This window comes from Acanthisitta chloris, unplaced genomic scaffold (genome assembly GCF_000695815.1).
Source record: "Acanthisitta chloris isolate BGI_N310 unplaced genomic scaffold, ASM69581v1 scaffold43454, whole genome shotgun sequence".
NCBI classification, from domain to species: Eukaryota; Metazoa; Chordata; class Aves; order Passeriformes; family Acanthisittidae; genus Acanthisitta; species Acanthisitta chloris.
In genome coordinates, this window is record NW_008669530.1 from 1 (window position 1) to 20,504 (window position 20,504).

Consider the following 20,504-nt stretch of genomic DNA (forward strand, 5'->3'; position numbering starts at 1 on the left):
CCGCTGAGGCTGCGTGTACCCTCGGTCGCTCCGTGCTCTGGGGTCGTGGAGCTCCCGCCCCGCAGCGCTGCCCTCGGGCCTCGTCCGCGCCGGCCGAGGTCACGGCCGGGGACAGCGTTCCGTGACTATGTGTGGTCACTGCCGGCAGTGTGGGCTGGAAAACCTCCCGTGAAAATACTAAATGGCATCTGCACACTGCACTTGTTAGAGCAGCAGTTACATCTTTGAGCAGAAAACGTGTAACAGCTGCTTTCTCACTGCGTGCAGCCCAGGCTGCAAGTGCTTTGCATCTCACGGTGTTTCAGAAATCTAACGTGCAAATAAGAAGCTTTTGTTAAGACTGTGAGACCTGCCCTGTTAGCTGTTCAAATCATAGAATCAACCTGATTCTAATAAAACACTTCTGTATCTCAGATTGAAATAGGATTGTTTATACCCCATTCAATATTTTTTTTTTCTGTCTTAGGAAGTTCATTGCTAGGCTGCCAGATAAGGGTAAGAAGATCTCTGATTTTGCTGAGAAGCTAAAGCTTGCCATTTCACAAGAGGAAGAATTAGCCAGGACGGCTGAGCTGTTATCTGCTGTCAGGTTGGAGTTTCAGTCGAAACAGGAGGAGATTAGTACAACCCAACAGCAAGTTGTACTAAACAAGGACACAGAGAACTGTGAGGATCCTTCAGTCTTTAATGGAAACTCTAATATTAAAGAAGTGTCTGAGATCTCTTCTGAAAGGCAGGAAGCAGAAGGTATTGAGGAAGATGCCACAGGTACAACTTTGGAAAATCAAAGGACTCAGAGGAAAAACGATAAAGTAAAGACTGTTACAGAAGATCAGAATGATGTTTGTGAAGTCGTGTCCAAGCCAGTCATGGGCAGTGATCTGGAGAAGGACCAGCAGGTCTCTCAGAGCAGTGCTGTGGGTGGTACAGAAAGTGCAGCTGTTCTGGACAACAGTAAAGATGCGTTGGTTGATGCTTTTCAAAAAGTCACAATTGCAGATGGGGATAATAGTGAAAAAGTACTGGAAAAAGAACAGAATGTGGCTAAACATAAGGGCAACGTGTTTGGAAGCCTGCATCCCAAGACACCACATTATATTGAAGTCCTAGAGGCTAGAGCCAAGAACCCAGTCGTAAAAAAAAGCAAATTTAAAACAAATGTGTAAGTATTATGGAACAGAAAAATCTTTTGTGAGATGCTTGTCATGCATAAGATTGGAAATGGTACAGAATAAGCATAGTGGCTGATTTCTGGTAATGATGAAAGAGGTTTTATGTCTCATGACATAATGTGTTAATGTATTGTCTCTTTAGCACTAAGTGCCACAGAATCTTGATATTGAGCAGGGATCTAATTCTACCCATTTGAAGCAATGGTCATGAATCTTCATAGGATTTCCTAGCTTAAGCTATGAACTGTTATACAATTGGCAAAACTCTCTTGTGGATCAGTTCTAGGACTTCCAGAACTTTAATAGCAGGAAACTGTTTTTCCTACACTTCATGTTGTCTGCAGTGGTAGCAGTAGCAGTTTGTACTTCCTGTGACTTCCAAAGCATTGCTATTTCAGCTTGCTGATGGCATACCTGCTTTGTTCACTATCAGGAGTAACTTCTGATACTGTCTCTCTACAGAGAAATAGTTTATCTGAGTGTTGCTTATTTTTGATTTGTTTACTTTTTCAAAATACTTCAGACTTGGCTGTTACATGTTAAAAATAAGTTTTGGAATTGAAGTTGTTCAACCTTGTGCTGAAAGTTTGGGTCACAATTTAGATGTTTTATGTCTTCCAGATTACCAGGAGAGCATAGTGGATCATCACATGGTTCCTCATCCAGTCGATCACCTGGAGGATTTGGTTCTCCAATTACTGCTGAAGAAAGACGACTCAGAGATAAGAAACATTTGGATGACATCACAGCAGCTCGACTGCCTCCACTGCACCACTCCCCTGCTAAGCTGTTATCCATAGAGGAATCCATAGCAATTCAGATACAGCAAAAAGAAGCTTATGAGGTATGAATTTACTGTTTGGTCTTCAAATACTAATAGCACAGTTATATATAAGTGTGAAAAGAAGCCTGAAATTTCTTTGCTAGTTACCAAAACTTACAATTAAGCCCACCCTGGCATTACTGACATTATAGTGTCAAGTGTATACTTTAGTATATTAGTTTTTTTCATGACCATAGTAAAAATGGCAAACACTTTTCCTAACTTGTATCCTTTTTCTTTCTCACACAGGAAATGCAAGCCAAGCTTGCAGCACAGAAGCTTGCAGAGAGACTGAATATAAAAATGCTCAGGTTTGAACCAGAGGGGGAGGCCTCAATGCAGTACAGAGAAGTGAGAGATGAAGATTATTTTTCAGCAGAGGACTGAATTCAAGAAGGGATGTCTGAGGATGAGCTGTGTAACTGATCTTTATGCAGTCCTTTTTATAAACCCAAACCTGAATGCTTGATCTAGTCAGTTTTTTCTTAAAATTTTCACGTTATAGCTCTGGGAAGTGTTCAGTGTAAACCTCATAAATATCTGTGTTGCTAAGTGGTAACCCCAGTGTTATTTGGGGACTGTTTTTTGAAAACAGATTTTGAGCAGTCAATCCTTGTGGGATGCCCCATATTTTTCAGCTTTAGCAAAGTGAGCTTTTTAATACACTTTTGCAGGCTATGTTGGGTCGTTTACAAGAGGTTTCTTCTGTGCAGAAATGTGATTGCAAAGGGCATTGGCACACGTGTCCATAAAGTAAGCTAAGATGCCAGTGAACTACCCAGATTAAGGAAAGGTCTTGTCTTGTATAAATGTGAGATACTTCTTTTACCTATTTAAGATTCTTACTTTTGCTGTGTGGTGAAAATACATGCCCAGACAGCTACAATACATATGTGATAATTCGGCTGTAAATTAGCTTCTTATCACACAAGAACTTGTTTCTGTGCCTGCTCCTTAAACAACTGTTTCTGTTCATATGTTGTAAATAGGTAAGAATTTCAAGTTATTTTGTACCTCAAGTTCTGTTTGGGCTTTAAGGGACTCTGCTGTTTCGTTTTTGGTTGTTACAGCAAAGCACATCAAGATGTCAGGTTAGTCTGAAGACTTCAATATTTTTATTAAAGATTTTGATGGTTTTCCTTATTTTTGTACACTGCTTTCATACTTTTGAATACTATTTTTTCATGCTTCAATACTGTAAATGAAGAGATTCCCCATCTGGTTTTCTGGGGCAAAATGTTCTGTGTGTTTTGAAGTTCTAGCTGTTCTTTGATGAAAACCAACCTTCCTTACAATAACATTTTCTGCCTTTTAACATGAATTCTGAAAGATAAAGAACACATCTGAGAAATATTTCACAATGATATTCTGTTGCTGACTAGGATATTCCAGGCATAGTTTGAGTTCAGTTCTAAAAAGCAAACCTCAGAGATTCTTCATATAGCCTGGCAACACCTGTTTTCCAAGATTTTGCAGCACCTGTGTGCACAGGGCTGTTCCTGTACATATTCCTGCAGGAGTGCTGTCTCTGGAAACCAGGGGTGCTCCAGCTGCAAGTCATTCAAAAAGCTGCACAATATTATCTAGAAATGGGGGAGGAAAGTCACTGCCACTTATTGAGTGCATGCAGCCCTTTACTAGCAGGCAGTAATTCTCTCCCACGTGCTCCACAAGCTCTTCCAGGCAGTCCCTGTGGCACAGCCCATACCCTGGCACTGCAGTTTGATAGGTGGAACTGCTTCTAAGCTAATATGTGGTATTTTTTTTACTAGGTCATCCTTGCTCTTGTAGCCTCTCTCTCACAGCCTTCTTGTTCTCATTGTTCATTGGCTTCTTATTAGCTGTTCTTTTCTCATAAGACTTAGATCCTGTCACTAAAAAAATGTATATTCTGCATCCTGCACCACCTGTTCCTTTTCATATGACATATTGCTGCCTGTATCTGCATTTAACTTCTGCCACATGTCATGGATCCTCCTGCCATTGCTGTCTAATCTTGCTTTCTGGAACTCCATCTCAATACCAGCTGTGCACCTGAGCACCTTCTGTGTACCTCAGTCCCTTGAATATCTTGCAGAGACCTGAATGCCTGTGTTTTTACCACAGTTGCCCTCCTACTGAGGCTTTCTTATTTCCAGTTTTGGCTTCAGAGTCTGTAGGTGTTTGCCACTTCCAGGCCTTCTGACCTTTTTACTACCTTTTCCTGTTCTTTTTCCCCCTCTCCTCTCTTTTCTGTGCTCCTTCCTCCTCTCAGCTTCTCTCTTTTCTATACTCCTGCATCCTCCCAGCTTCTCACCATCACTTGCCTTTGTTAGCACAATTCTTTGACATGTTTTCAATCATTCATATTCATCTCTCAGCATCCATGTTGATGACCCAGTTGATTTTCAGTTGTATCTATTTCTGTTCAGCCTGTAGCTCTGAATCCACAGGCCATTAGAGTGCTCTTCTCTTGTGGATGCAGCTCATCTCTCAGATCACTGTTGTCCATGCCACCACCTGCTTGGCCAGCTGCATCTTCTTACCAGTCCTCCCATTGTTGCAGTCTGTTGTACTGCTTAAGGACAAGCAGCCTCAGAAATGTATTGGCTTTCCCTTTGCTTTTGCATGAAGCACAAGTTACCACTTCCAGGCTGTTTGCATCTCTTCCCCTTGTGCCTGTGCTGACTGTGCTGTCACACCTTTTTAAGATGCTGTGTGTGTTTTCTCCATGCTGGCTTTTCTGTGCTAAAGGAATTCACACAAAGCTATAGATTAGCAATTTGTTTTCTGGAGTACTGAAATCTATCTCAACATAAGCTTCTGCTGACCACTCTTGCTAACTAAAACTGTGCTCTTGTGCTGGTAAGGCTCATTTTTGCTTTCTAAACTCTGTGAAGCAGAAGCAGTTTTCTTGATCTTCATTTTGTTAGTATTCAACATGTTGGACCTTTGCCAAATCCCCTGAATAGGCAAACGTAATCCCTACAGGGTAGGGGTGGTGGCAATCACTCTAGTAACAGGTGAAGTTCATCAGGTATTTGTTAAATAATTAGCAGCTGCTCAGCATAGTGTTGGGCAGTCCTTGTGGAGCAGTGTGTTGTGTGGCTGCAAAACCAAGCTTAAGGTAAGAATTTTAAGTTATTATTAAAGTTTTGTATTACTGCAGAACCTGGAAGCTCTCCTGGGAGGGTTGTTGGTTGTGAGCACAGATATGCACTTTGAAAAAGCAGAATCAGGTATAAAGAGAGTCCCATGTGAAGGAGAATGTGCACTCCAGACGTTTGTGAAAGGTTAAAGAATAAGAGGATCATGGAATGATTTGTTGGATGATAAAAGAATGAATCACAGAATGGTTTAGTCATACTGGAATATATTTCTGATTGAGTATGGTGTTTTTGTTGTGTACTTCACTGTTATCTGGTTCCACATCATTTCAAAATGTACATTGAGTGTTGAGGAGCTTGTTCCCTGTTTTGAGACCGGGCTGTTCTGTTGGAATGGGCTGTTAACACAGTAAAAATAAAGAATTGATAAAATGTTTCTTAAGCTCCTCGTGTGAATAAAGTTTTGTTTTGACCGTGTGAAATTTAGAGGAAAATTGGAACTCTTTTGCTTCAGTGCTTCACAAGGGAAACACTGGAGATGGAGTTAGGGAACAACTTACATGAGGAAGGAAAACTTCTGGGAATGCAAGTGGTTGAGGAAAGACCTTTAAGACCTAAAGCTGGCCAGTTGTGCAGGTCTGAGAGATGGCACAGAGAGAGCTTACATGGTCTCCTGCAAGTTGGAGAGCTGTAGTATGTTTGGCAGGTACCTGTGCAGCAGCAGCTGTAGTCCCTTGATTTCTGTATTGCTGGGCATACCTGATTCCCAAACTGCACAGAAGCAAAGTACTGTAATAGAGTTTCTGTTTGTAGCTGTAGGCTTTCCCAAGGGAGAGCATGTGCAGTCTGGTTTGCCAGCTGTGGTGATAACATGATCTAGAGGATTAGGCACCTAAAAATTTTATGCTAAGGATCTGGGAAATAACATTTGAAAGAAGGAGGACCTGAATGTTGCTCTACTTTATGTTTTGGGGGGACTGTAAGAGTAACTAATGGTAGAAAAGATACATGAGCTTTGCCTGGGTTTTAGAGTTCTGTTAGCAGTTTTCTGTCTGTTAGTTTGTGGACTACTTCTGAAGGCCATGTGACAAAAAAAAGTCAGTGACAGTAAGCTGTGAGCTCCTGTGTGCAGGAAATGGGGCCTGTGAATTGAGAGAATCTAGAAACCACAGCTCTGTGCTGGGGAGTTTCTGAATGTGCCACAGGGACACAGTACCAGGAGTCAGGGAAAATAATATCCAGACAGTACAGACTGATGAATCAAAGCTTGAGGGGGAGCCATGGCAAAAGCTGGTCATGCTCCATGAGCATTCCCAGGTAGTAGTACTTTCAGGGTTTTCGTGTGGAACTCGCAGACATTCTCCTATCACAGACACACCACAAGCTGGCAGCCTTTAGCAGCCTTGCAGGGGAGGTAGGACCTGAGCAGCCTGAATTGTAGGTGTGGATCTGGCCAGCTGGTTTCTTTGTGCAGCTCCATTGCAGAGCTGGTTCCCTGGATCCAGGAGGCTGACTGTACATCTCGGTCGTGTACTATGATGAGTTTTGCTGGTGTAAGGTCAGAACACTTTTGGCACAATCTGAGTGACATCTGCTCATCATCAGCCTTGAGCAAGTCAGTGCCTGCATGGAGTGTACTTGGGCCTGGGAAGTAAAGGGGAATTAAAATTGGCCTTTTATAGTAAATTCATGGCATAAAGGGGACAAGAAATGGGAGTCCTGTGTTGAAAGAAGCTGTGGACTCTGCTGTAGGAAAAGGTGTCTTTTGTCACCTTGGCCAGCTTTGATTCTTTTTCAGAGCAGTATGAGAAGTATAATTTATCCAAAGTATTTTGTAAGGACAGATTTTTCAGGGAGTAGGTCTTGCAAGGTGTGGCCTTGTTCCAGGGAGGTGCTAGATAACCTGTGTTTTCCCTTAGCCTGTGGTTCACATTTTGTTCCAAGTCTGCTGTTAGGGTGGTATAGGTGGAGATCACCATTGAGATTTCCTGGTTTCTTAATGTTTGGCTTTAGGTTGTGAACTCCCACATTATGGGAGGGAAAGGGAAGTAGTAAAGACAGCTGTGTGAAAACAACACTTGGTTTGTTGTGGTATTTTTTTTCTTTTTCAGTCAGCTAATGATTGTGTTTTATTCTCATACTCTGCAGCTCTGTGTCACTACTGCCACTGTGGGAGGCAAATGTTAGCTGACTGCAGCCCAAACATTTTACAGTCACATTGACTTTCCATGGCATATGGGTGCTTAACTCCATTTGACTCCTTTGTAAATACTGTAATGATTTTTATGTATGCAAAGCTTTAGAGGCATTTAGTCATCTCTTGTTTAAAGCAACTGTTTTGATCATTTGGTTATTAAGGTATTATTAAATTGGCCCCTGATTTGGTGAAGCTTGAAAACTTCACTGTGGTGCTGAACTGAAGTCAAAGCTTGATTCCTCTGGGAACATTTATGTGCAAGTGCTCTGTTGAATTGGGATATTGGCTCTGTGTTTTGTTTAATCTCTGTGTGCAAGGGAATTTGTGAATAAGAGTTGTGAACCAGTTACTGGATGTGAGGAGACAACACAAATGAGCACAGTGAAATGTGTGTGGGAAGCAAATTGATTTTCAACTTGCTAGAATCATTCAACTAAGCATTTCACTTCTAATCACCCAAATATGAGTGAATGCATCCTCTAGCAGTAATATAAGAGAGGTTTCTTCATAGGGAAATTTGTAAGAATTTGTACTAAGGAACACCCTTGTTGCTTGCTTTCAGGTTTGATGCTGGGGACCATAATTGTGTCATGCATGAATTGGCACATCTCCACTGAAGTCATGAGGGAGATAAGTGGAGCCATAACGTTTAATGAACATATTCATATTTCCTCCCTCTCTCCACACAGCTGGTATTAATATACTTGCTTATTAGATCAAGACAGTGATATAATGTGGCAAGTAGTTGCAGTCCAAGGTTTGCTGAGTCTCTGAAGCTGAGCACATGATAGGAGATACTCTTTGTACACTTCTGAATAGAAATTTCAGTTGTAAAATTTCTGTAGCTTTTTTTCCTGAAAAAAATGTTTTCTCGATTGTTACTTCATGCTAGTAATGTATAACACATACATTTAATTAGAGAGTAGTCAGACAGTGGTGGGAGCATGGCAGCTCTGGCTATAACAGCACATGGTCTCCTGCACCCATCTCTGAATTGAAGCTGTCACCTGCACTGCCCTCCTGGTGCCTGTGACCTCTGGTGCAGTGGGCACCAAAATTGTGACAAAACTTGTGATTCTGGGAGAAGCCATGGGATGTCGTACTGCACACACTGAACCACAACTGAATCTGGAGGTGCAATGACACCATTTATAGAAGATGTCAGTGAGGGAGAATGACTTTCAGGAAGGCTGAATGCTCAGCTGTTAGGGCTTTGTCTGGTAGGTGGATACTTTGCCAAACTGACAGTGCAGGGAGAGTAAATTACATAATCAATGAGATGTACATTTCCAAGTCGTTTAGACAACTTTCCATTGAAGTTTGCAAGTCGTCAATCTCTTATGGGTTGATGAGAACTAAAATTCCTCACCAAGAGATGATCCAGTGTTAGTACCTGAGTACTAATATGAGAACATGAAATGGCATTGGCACTCTTTTCTCCAGCCATATTATAGCTCTGCTTCCATTTATAGTGAATTCACATTTGTTTTCTTCTGTTTGTTTACAAATCTTTAAACATGAATCTTCCAGAATTTGCCTACAGCCAAATGAACCACCTGATTTGGGGTAACAGATAACATATATGTCTAAAAATGAGCTGTGTTATCTAGCTGTTTGCATTTGAATGTATGAAATCTTCAGAGACTGTGTGATAAGGTCTTTCTGTTTAAGTCCCTGTTATGAGTGGTCTGTGTTGTCTCCTGGCTACTATAAAAACCTTGATGTAATTCTGGTTTCCAGAGTTACAGGTCCATCAGTTCCATTTGTAATTATGTGTGAAATTACTTTGTCATTGGCTTTCCCCCTGATTTTTCCTTAAGGGGAAAAAACCCCAAGCCACACAGATTCATGAAATCTTCATTATATGTGATAACATTTTCTTTACTGACACATGTTATTTCGTATTTGTTAGAAGTTCTTACTCCCTGGTTTCAGATGTATTTCTCTGCACTGCTTTAAGTTGGCATTGTACTGATTATAGTACTGCTTAAATGATAGCTGGTGATAAATATTATCCTTACACAGACATTGGGCATCATCATGTGTCATGTCTGCAGACCAGTTTTTTTGCCTGCATGGCAGATTTTTGTGGCTGTGAGCCAGGAATTTTAATGAAAGAAAACATCAAAGATGCAAAAGAAATGAGAATATTAGTCAAGGAAGATACACAGTGATGCTCTCTGATAACCCCTGGTAATTGACATTAGAACTATGTGGGAGCAACTTAAATAAACATCTGGACACTGAGTTTAGACATTTGCAGTGACAAAACCCAGACAGATCTTCTGGACTTGCAATAATAAATATTTCAGCGCAGTCCACATGAATCAACTTAGAAGTCTGTTTTCAATTATTCTAGTTTTATAAATATATCATAGTTAATTATTCAGGGATACAGTTTCTTTTGAAGATTAAGGAATTTGATGTTTGCTTCATTCACATAAAGTTCCATTTTTTATTTATATCAAATTTACTTCTGTTTGTACAAAAACAATAGTGCAAGCTTGCCAAAAGCCATTAAAGCAGAATGCAACTGAACTTTTTCTGGGGTGGAAGGGCCTTTGCTGAAATTGCTGGCAGTGCACTGTACTTCATTCCAGCTATGGTAACCACTTACATTTTGCGGAAAAGAAAATTATAAATAATAATAACAACAATTTTCAAAAGTTATTATCTATATTTTAAGAGATTCTTTCCTTATCTTTTTTGGTTTTGGCAATGTGATAGTGCTGAGAACATGGTGTCCCTTACAAATAGTCAAGAGATGTTTATGTGTACCAAAGTATTTGAAAGAGGTAGCAATGAAGCCACAAGACTGAATGAAATACTGGTTGCAGTCCAGATCTGACCCTGGAATTACAGTTGTGATGAGGGAATGGTAAAAGCTCAGGTTTTGTGCAACTTTTATATTCTTTAGAAAAAGCCTCTAGTATGGGCATAATTGCAAAATCACTTATTTCAGGAAGAGTGAATCATGTCTCTGAAGAGTTATTTATGCATTATATTGAAATGAGTCTGTGCATTTATTTTTGAAAATTATTATTATTATTTGAGATGATCTGGGGCCCTGGACAAGGTGAGGGATCCTTCAGAAATGTATTCAGGGTTTAGTAATCTTCACTTGCCATGTTCAGTTTAATTTATGCTTCCCCACAGCCCAGCCTGTCAACATCAGCACATGTTTCTGCAGTTCCTACCTTGGCTGTCACTCGCAGGAGCACTAATGTAAGCTGCCTGCCAGTGTTGTTGAGTCATTGCTTGAGTTATGCTATACCATTCGGTTAAGGAAGCTTTAGGGAGCTGCTGTGTTAGTCTGACCTACAGGTCATCATCCCTTTCAGATGTAGGAGACACAGAGTTTTGTTGAGTACAATTCAGAAAGTCCTTCTTGTGCTAGTTGTCAAATTTGTAGTATCCTGAGTCAGCCTGTGTTTGTATGTCAATGCAGGTTAGAAGAACCTCGGGAGACCTCTTGGCCATCCTCCTGCATGAGACAGTCAGCTATGAGGCCAGATGAGCTTTCTCAGGGCCTTAATCCAGGCTGGTCTTGAAAATCTCCAAGGATGGAGACTGCACAACCAGTTCCCATGTATGACTGTCCTCTGAGGCTGGAGGCGAAGCCTCTCTTGTTTCAGGTTATGCCTGGCTCTGTCTTTTGATGACCTTCTTGTAGGTACTGGAGGATGCTGTTCAATGCCCTCAAAGTCTCCTCTTCTCCAAGCTGAACAGGTGTGCTGCTGGCTTGTGCAGCTTGCTCTTTACCAAGACACTCAGAGCCTTTTTAGCAGGGCTGCTCCACTGCTTGTCATTTCTGGGCAAATCATAGGCAAGCACATTAGGAAGCTGCAGGCTGACAAGTGTGTTGTATTCAGTTCTGTCACAGCTCTCCCAGATTAATAAAATATGTTTTCTGCTTTCATGTTTTGCAAACAAAAAAACCCTATAGTCAGATCAGGGTAACCATGCTATCCAAAACTTCATCGTTAATTAAAACAAGGCAATTTGTGCTTTCTAACCCTTTCTATGTACTATAAAAATGATGGATAAGGAAGCACAGTGAAAACCATAAATCAGCCTTGAGTTTGATAATCTAATAAGAGCATCTCTTTGGCAGTTTCACCTCTTGCTCATTGATCTATACCTTAGTAATTAATTTTCCTTAGTTTTAACCTTGTATTTATTAGAATACCTAATTCTTTATTGCTAAAACTGTGCACTGGAAATTTGTAGTGTTATAGTTCAGACAGTGTAATCTATTTATTGTTACAGAAACACAGAGGAGGAAGACATTATTTAGAGGTTTATTACTCAGAGAGGTGCATTTGAGGAAAGACAGGGAATAAAGCGGAATGGATAAATCTAAAAGAAAAATGTAGATTGTGAATATTAAGCAGCTCTTGTAACAGAGGAATTATCTGTTAAATGATCCCCTATGGGAAAGTGTTTGGTTCTCATCTGCAGGTGCTTACAGCTCCAACAGACATAGTGCTGACTGCAGAGAACAGCTCTGCTCTGACGAGGTGAACAGGTAATTGGGATGTGCTGCCCCATGCCATGACTGTTCCAGGGCAGCCACTCTTTTCAGTTCTGTTTCTGGTTAAAACCTGATACCTTAACTTCCGTGGAATTTAATGAAAATTGCTCATCAGACCTTGGATCTGAAATGGGGACATTGGCAGTTCTATTTTCCTCCTCCAGTTTTGATTTCTGATCTTGCTGAAAGGATGGGCAGTTTGGGTAAATGTCCTACTCATCACCTGTGCCCTGTTCCAACATTGATTACTTTTTCCCATGGAAAAAAGATGCTAATAGCCAGCAATAAAATTAACTTCAAATTATTAATAGCAGATGTAAATTCTCTTTATCGTACATTCTTTTTGTGCTTTGTCCAAAGGCAAAAGAGCTTGAGCTCTGTCTTGACCATTCCTTTGACTCAAACTGCCATACAGTAAAGAGGAAGTGAACTTCACCAGTTTGTGGCTGTTGAGACACTTGACATATGTGCCTTTAAAATGTTAAGTCATTTTTCTATTTGGGTATTTTTATTTTCTAAATGATTATAAAGTTTTGCAGAGATCCAAAGGTAACAAACCCTTAGGTACATACATTACAACCTGACTTTTGTACTCATGTGCCACATACTTATAGAAAATTTAAAGAAAGTTTAAAAGTGAAAAGAAAGCAAGATGTAGAAAAAATGTTAATCAAGTAAATAGTTCATTAGATGGTAAAGCTACAATTTGCTACTTTGTGAATAGCACTCTGTTTAGAAATGAAAAATAAACCAAAAAACCCCCTAAACCCCACAACAAAAAAAACCTCCAACCCAGTAGCTTATATTGTTATTAGGTTATCAGAATCCTCCTGCAAAACAGAGTACAGGTCAGGTATATTAACCAGATGTTCAGAGATGTTCTGTTCTCACAAGCAGTGGCTCAGGGTTATCATTTGTGTTTGGCTTTTAGCATAAAGGGAATTGGCAAAATACCATTCCATATTTCATCCATTATGCCTGTCTTATGAGGTATCACACTCTTCTTCCCCAGAAGAGGCTCTGCCTCTTGTTTTGTGCTAGAGAGATCACTGTCTTTTATTGGTGGATTGATTCTGTGGGAGACTGTCACCTGAACTGCACATTTCTTATCTTTTAAAAACAGGGAGATGAGAGATCAAGTTTCATAGGTCTGGAGGGAGCAGCAGTTTGTATTTCAGTCTGTGTCACATCTGTCTAACTTGTGTATCTGGTCTATAATTCTCTGCCACAGCTTTGGAGGCAAATGCTCCAGAGAACTTGGTGTGGTTTTTTGTGTGTTGGTGTGTAAGAAAGGATAGCTCCCAAATATTTGGAGGGTCTAAGAATCAATGATGTAGAGATCGGGATGAAAGCCTAGTACACCTTTTCCAGATGTGTCAAGAAGGACAGCATTACACTTATTCTTAAACCTAACCTATATTTAACACTTAGATTTCCTGCTAAACTGTTGTCTGTGTAAATAGCTTCTCTGGTGGGAGTAGAGGAGACACTAGAGTGAAATTACACTTTAGCACAGAACTTGATATGAAATCCATACTTTGTTGCCTGGACAGTGCAGTGAGATGGATGTCTGTGGTAGCAATATAAGTGGATGTTTGTGGGAGTGCTGCATGTCACAGGGCTGCTCTAGATCAGATAATTTAAATACATTGTACATGTGCTTTGATCGAGGACCACAGGGCTGTGTCTAGTCAGTGGAGAACCAGGATAGACTTTCCATTTTACAGCAGGAAATGCTTTTCCAGATTATTGTTTTATTATTATTAATACTGATGATATATAATACAGAATCACACAACAGGACTATTTAAACTGGGATACTATGTGGATACACAACTTATTCCTGTTGTCTGTTTAACTGGAGCAGCCAGTGTGATGGATATGTTGCCTATATGATTTTATGCCAGCTGTGTAAGGATTGGCAATACTTGATCTGGCACACATCCTGTCAGGAGAATAGTGTTTTTTGGATCAGCTGAAACAACTGTGAGACTCAAGGGGTCAGTCTGAATCAGTGTTGCCTTTTGTTTCACCTCCCCAGTAGTGTTGTTTTGTCACTGGGACAAGGTGCTGTTGTATTGAGTTATGACCTCAGGAAAGTCCCAATTTGTGCTTCTCTCTGGAGAGCTGATGTTGCCCTTCATGATCACGCTGAGCCATACAAGGCATTTTGTGGGTTTTGTCATTGTGCCAATGGCTCAAGGTTGCTATTGTAATTTTAAACCCTAAGGTAGAGAGAAACCAAGTGCCATGCTCTGCCTGGGTTAATGAAGCCCTGCTAACGACTGATGTTGTGCTAGATAGTGTAACCTCATGTAAGCAGAGTAACCAACCGTGATAAAAGTTGAATATTAAGAAGGTTTCAAAAATGTCGTTTGACAGTCTTATTGACAATGCAGGCATATGCGACCCTGCCTGATACTATTTGTGTTTCCATTGCTTGAGGAATACAGCTGGCCTGTTTGCCGTTTCCAAGTAACAGCTCAACTCCAACTTTAGCCCATTTTTCTGTGGATTTATGATGTTCTGTCAAGCTGGGCTGTCTGACATAATCAGGTAATTAAACGTCTATCTTGTTCTTTCATGAATTAGGACAACAAAGATGGCAAAGGGCCGTGAGGGGAAGCCATATGAGGAGCAGCTGAGGTCACTTGGTTTGCTCAGCCTGGAGGAGACTGAGGGGAGTTGCTGTGTACAACTTATTCACAAGGGGAACTGGAGGGGCAGCACTGACCTCCTCTCTGTCAACCAGTGACAGACCCTGAGCAAATGGCCTGAAGTTGTGCCAGGGTAGGTTTAGGTTAGGTATGAGAAAAAGGCTCTTCCCCTAGAGGTGTTTGGGCACTGCACAGCTCCCCAGGGCAGTGATCACAGCACTGAGCCTGGCAAAGCTCAAGAAGCATTTGCACAACAGTCAGCACAGGGTGTGATTCTTGGGGATATCCTGTGCAGGGCCAGGAGCTGAACAGAATGGTCCTCATGGGTCCCTTCCAACTCTGAATATTCTGTGATTCTATGGTACTTTAAATATCAGACCTCCTTAGGAAGCTTAAAGAGAAGAGAAACACAGAAAGCAGGAGGAACTCCCTGCAAGGTACTTGCAAACCAGGTACTGGGCTCAGAGGAGCCCCAGCCCAGGGACTGTGTTTGTGAGGGGCAGCACAGCCTGGGGTGACCACAGATCTGGGGCTGCTCCAGGCAGGAGGAGATCCCTGTGGTCACTGTGTGCCCAGGACTCTGGGGGCTCCACAGGTGCACAAGGACAGGCACTGGCCTCCCTGAGCTGTGAGGCAAAACTCGCTGAGAGCTGAGGAAAAGCTTTAAATGGGCCATAGCCTGAAGATATTGTGCTCTCCTTGGCTGACAGCCTGGGCCTGGAGCGCAGCCAGGGAGGACGGAATGGAGCCCTTGGGGTTTGCAGATATGAACAGATCTGTAACCCTGCTCAGCACCCCTCGCCCTGCCCGGCGAGGAGCCCTCAGCACCCTCCTCTGCACGGCCCCGACGCATCGGGCACACCACGTCTGCTTTCTATTATTAACAGAGGGAAATGAAAAAAAACCACAATGTAAACACTCTTACAATTGCTGCGGAAACTGGATATAACCAGGTTATTCAAAAAGGGGGGAAAAAAATTAAGCCATCCGTACATGCCAAGTTTGCCCTCACATCTGTTAATTGTAAGGGGATGAGTGTAAAAAAAATGAAAAGCCTGTAAATGTGTCCTCCACGAAAAGAGGCTTTAAACGTGCCCTGTTTCCATGAAACCCTCACACATGCTGGTGTCATGGCATGTTTTCCAGGGCTGTGCTGTGGGAGCAGAGCTGCCCCACGCCAGGGCTGGGGCACTGCAGCTCACCCCGGCTGGGAAACTATTATTGTAGTTGTCAGCATTGTGTTGCCTATTATCCTGTCAGCAATGTATGGTAAGAAGAAATGAGCCTTGTTTAAAACCCTTTAAAGAGCTGAAAATGTCAGTGTTGTTGCTGCTATTACATTGGGATTGTATTGTGTTATGAGGGTATTACATTCCTCTTTTATCACCTGCAACATCATGTTTCTGAGTTCAGCACAGTCGTTTTAACTTCAAATAGTTAGTCTTTTACCTCAGAAAATCTTTAGTTTAGCATGCAGACAGGCTTAAACTTAAAGGCAAGTCTTGTTTGGCTCTGGTGTTCACACAAATGCGATTTGGTAGCATTATCTTACAGAGTCACACTTCTTTACAAAATCCTCATTTCAGTAAGAAAGTTTAAAAAAAAATCAAAATCATTAGCTCAAGTTGCTATGTTTGGGTTTCTTAACTGTTTACTTGAAAATATCATCCCATAAGAAACACGGTGGTGCCACTGCCCATTATTTTATTATGAGCTTTAAAATATTCAGTAGGTTTTCAGGGGGAGTTTTGTTTAGGTTTTGTTTTTATTTTTTTTGTCTTTAACACTCCATCACCTGAATCAGACATACATGAAAATTTTGGCTTCAGTTGTGTAAGTTGATTTTCTACACCTGAAATCTGGGACATCAGGTCTCTTAATTCTGTCAGTTGTAAAGAATCCAATGCTCCCTGTGTGTACAAATAAATTCAGCCAATCCCCATGATTTCGGGTTTGGAAACTGGCTTAGTTTTTACTGTTTAGATCTGTCAATACTGAAAATAAATAGAGCAGAGGAAGAAAACATGTTCTGTGCCTGCACAAATTTAGGTTTTCTAAATGATCTTTTAAACAATAAGCTATTTTTATGTAAAGATTCCTTTCATTCAGTTGCTTAGATGTTTTCTAATAGGAATATTTTGGTAAACTTTCTCCAGCAATAGAATAATAATTAAAATAAAGGACTACCCAGGAACTGGAAAGCCTTGCACGCACAGAACAAAATGGTTTAAATAACAGACTATAAACTGTAGTCTTTACTATGTTATTGAACTGTTAAAGCTCTAAATTCTAAGATACAAGGCCATTAGCAAATTATGGCACAATCCTCCTTTCCAACATCTTTAAAGATACATTTCTTAAAAGTAAGTTTACACACATATATGACACTTGGAAGCATTTGGACAAGATGCATTAATTGAATCTTTCAATGAGGTTTGGTACATACTGTCTTGCAGAGTACTTGGGGAGCATGAGTATTTTCCAAGATATCTGTGACATCTGTTCTTAATATTCTAACATCTTTCTTCCATGTATGTTTGATAGACAACATACTTTTGGCAGTCTTTGTTATTAGAATTGCCAAAATGTTGATATTGAGTGCGTTGGTTTTCAAGGAGTGCAAGCCAGAATGAGCCTTTTCAGGCTTTCAGCTTTGGAACCAAGTTATTTCTAGGAAGTCATATGTTTCAACATTCTTTCTAGGTAATCAGAAATAGATTTATAATAGAATAAGGAAATTATTTCTGTTCAGGAACAGTTGTTCAAATACGTCTGCTCCCTCATCTTTATTTCTGATCTGTGTATTTTTAAACATAACAGTGTGTTAGAACTCCATCCAAGTACCAGGCCGTGGGGTTTTACTTCACTAGATACTTAACCCTCCTAAATGCCCATTTAAAGTGCATTGATATGAGTGTATAAATGGCATTTCGTTAAGGGATTTTTCTGAGACTTGGATGTTATGGTGTTGAGTGCTGTGCTGTGCAGTTTTTAGAAGTATGAACTCAGAGTGAAAGGCACAGTCACGAGTGAAGTGCCAGGCCTTGTTATAAAGCATGTGACAAGCCCCCTCTGAAAGACCCATCCAAAGTCCAGATCACACCAGAAAGCAAAAAGAGAGCCAGTAAGGAAGTACCTCCTGGTACTTTGGATTTTCAGTCTGACAGGAGATAAGGTTTGTAGGTCTTTCTTTTCAGAAGCTGGGTGACTGTTGTTTCTCTGAAATCACACCATCAAATGATTAGGTGTCTGTAGAATTCAGCTGGAATTAAATCCCCTTGTTGCAGGGAGCCTATTCCCTTCAAGTCTATTTCTTTTACGTCTCTGAAGAATTCATTAGCCAGAGGCCTGCAAACCATTCTGCACTGGTGTAAGCTTATCTCCTCTGGGGAAGCTGTTATCCAGTTCAGCAAACCTCAGGGAGAGGGAGAACATGGTTTCTAGCCTATCTGATATGTTGAAGGGAAAGATTAGGTTCCAGTTGCTCCTCAAAGCATTATTGTGGTGGAGAGGCTATATAATCCAGCTTTTCCTTTTCCAGGAAGACAGACAAGGCTGAAGCTACTTTTTCTGAGGAGGACAGTGTGAGCAAAAAGAATATATACTGGATCAGACATGAGTGATGATTGCATGAATCCTGATGGACCCCGGTGAGAGAAGTAAGTGCTGAGTTGTATGCAGAACCCAAGCTTTAGGTATCAAGAAAAATCCAAGGTGATAACTGGGGCATAATGAGGTACCTTCAGTTAGAGAACAATCAGGAGAGGGTTTCCAACTCCATGCTGCAGCTTTTAATCTATGTGTGGTATTCAAAGCAGATCTTAAGTGAGAGCTGAGTTTGTATCAGCTTTATCCGTTGGACCTACTCACCTAAAAATATTAAAGTTTAGTCCCGTGCGACCAAAAATTACTGCTGGGGTTATTTTATACAATAGACACATGAGCCCAAGAGGTCATGTTTATATCTATTTCAGAATCTGCAGAAACAACTGTGAAAAGCCCTGAAACCCAAGCCCTGTCCAGGTAAGAGGGCCATTTCATAACAACTTAATTGCAGATCAAACCTTGCAATGTGATATTTAATTTTGACTCCGGATGTTTCTCCTATTACAGAAAGAAAATTAAGTATGCTGCTTTTATAGATAGTGTTTCCCTATGTTACAAGTATTTATTGGCTAAATTATTTTTTATTTATAATCCTGTAAATTCATAGTAACATCAGTGATGAGAAGTTTGCCCCAGAAGTGGAGAAACAGACGCCTGCTCAGTTATTATCACCCTGACTCACTCCAACTCTATTAGGATTTTATATTGTCTCTCCCCTTGTCCCCCTTGGATCTGACTTGGATAGTCAGACCTTTCCTGTTAACTTGGTAGAATGAAATCTCTAGACATGAAACCTGTAGTAATGGTTATTGTACTGTGGTTGTGAGGATGGCTATGAACTCTCTGTTCAGCAGAATATGCTTTATAATTCACAAGATACCAACAAAAATTGTTCTTGAATTGCAGGAATTGTGTAACTGCCATATGCCATTGTGACAACAGACACAGATCAGAAAGCATCTCTGACTTGTTATTCTGAGTACAGTTCTTTTAGTGATGATGTACATACAGTACTACTTGTGCAACATGGTTTCTTAAATCCAGTATTTTGTACTATGTGGATTTTGACTTCAGCTGGCACAATTTGAGAGCTTTATGTGCAGTCAGTATGAACTAGAAGTGCATCCTGATATACTTCATGCTCTTGTGACTTCAGACTTTTGCAACCGTAAGAACAAGTCTGCAGCATTTATATAAGGGATACAGTCATCTCCTGAATGTACCTTTTATTTCATCCTAAACATTTCCTATAACGTCCCTTTTGACTCACTGACCTTCAGTGAAGCAAGCAAATGCTGATGCAGGATAAGTAATTAATAAATATGTAGGCATGCATGAAATGCAGCTGAAAACTAAAAAAGCAACAAACAAATAAAGGCCAAAGGATGCTCCTCTCTGCGAAGCTGTGCAATTTGGCTTTCTCTCAGTAGATGTCAGCAGCACTACAAACTTGCCCGGTTTACTGCTTCGAGAGCCCTTCTGTTTACAGTTTTTATTAGTTTACAATTTCAGTTTTGCAAAGGAATAGCCCATCTAAACCAGTGGAATCTGTTGCCCTCTGAAACAGGTTTAGAGACTGCTGTTCAGCGTCTTAGAATAATAGTGTACTCTCAGTAATGCATTTTTCATACAGAACTTAGTAGCAAGGGCTTATTGCTGCATTTTTAGAATTTTCTGAACATTTACCTCACATTTGCCCTCCAGGCAAACATGAAGTAATATAAGATGTCTAATATTTTGCTTCTTTCTGTGAAGTAAATCAAAACCGTGGGAATGTTTTCATATAATTTGATTTACTCCTGTCTCCTACAATACATCTTCAACTCTGTTCAATTAACTCTCTGCCTGCTACAAGAAAGGAGCACAATCATATTCTGACTGAAAGCAATGGCAAGTGTTCTGTTGGCTCTGCTGGGAGTTGTCAGCCCCAGAGGAGTTCACAGCCACAAAGGAAGGATGTGGAAGGAAGTTTCTTTTGTGTGTGTGTGTATGGCATGGAGAAAGAGTTGTTTATTTCAGTGTGTAAGGAACATTAATTTTACTGCATATTATAAAATAAATAGAAATATTTCTAAATCATCATGTACATGAAATGGGGACCACAAAATAAACATTCCAGTGTTTATTTGGTTAGAAATGAAGAAATCTCATTATCTTCTGATTCTCATAGGAGGGTCTTTTCCTTCATTTGATCTCCAGCAAGAATCTTTATTTTTTTGTGATATATTGGGTACTTGTCAAGTGTGGCAGAGTTGGACTTCTGCAAGTTAAGATCAAACCCTCAGAGACAGAATCAGTCTAGAAAGCAGCAGTGACCACCTCTCCGTGTGTCTGTCACCATCTAATTGGCAAGAGCACCAAAATGAGCAGCACTAAGAATGAAAGGCCAGTTCAGCCACAGGCACTGCTGGGGACATTTTGTGTGGTAT

General features: G+C 40.7%; 1 protein-coding gene across 1 annotated transcript; it reads left to right on the forward strand.

Annotated features, from left to right (window-relative positions):
- Nucleotides 1–466: 466 nt before the first annotated feature.
- Nucleotides 467–2,522, forward strand: POLR2M (polymerase (RNA) II (DNA directed) polypeptide M; the record flags this gene model as incomplete). Its single annotated transcript, XM_009073334.1, has 3 exons — nucleotides 467–1,162; nucleotides 1,794–2,016; nucleotides 2,245–2,522. Coding segments are annotated over 3 exons (1,057 nt in total), but the record flags the coding sequence as incomplete, so codon positions are not given.
- Nucleotides 2,523–20,504: the final 17,982 nt, after the last annotated feature.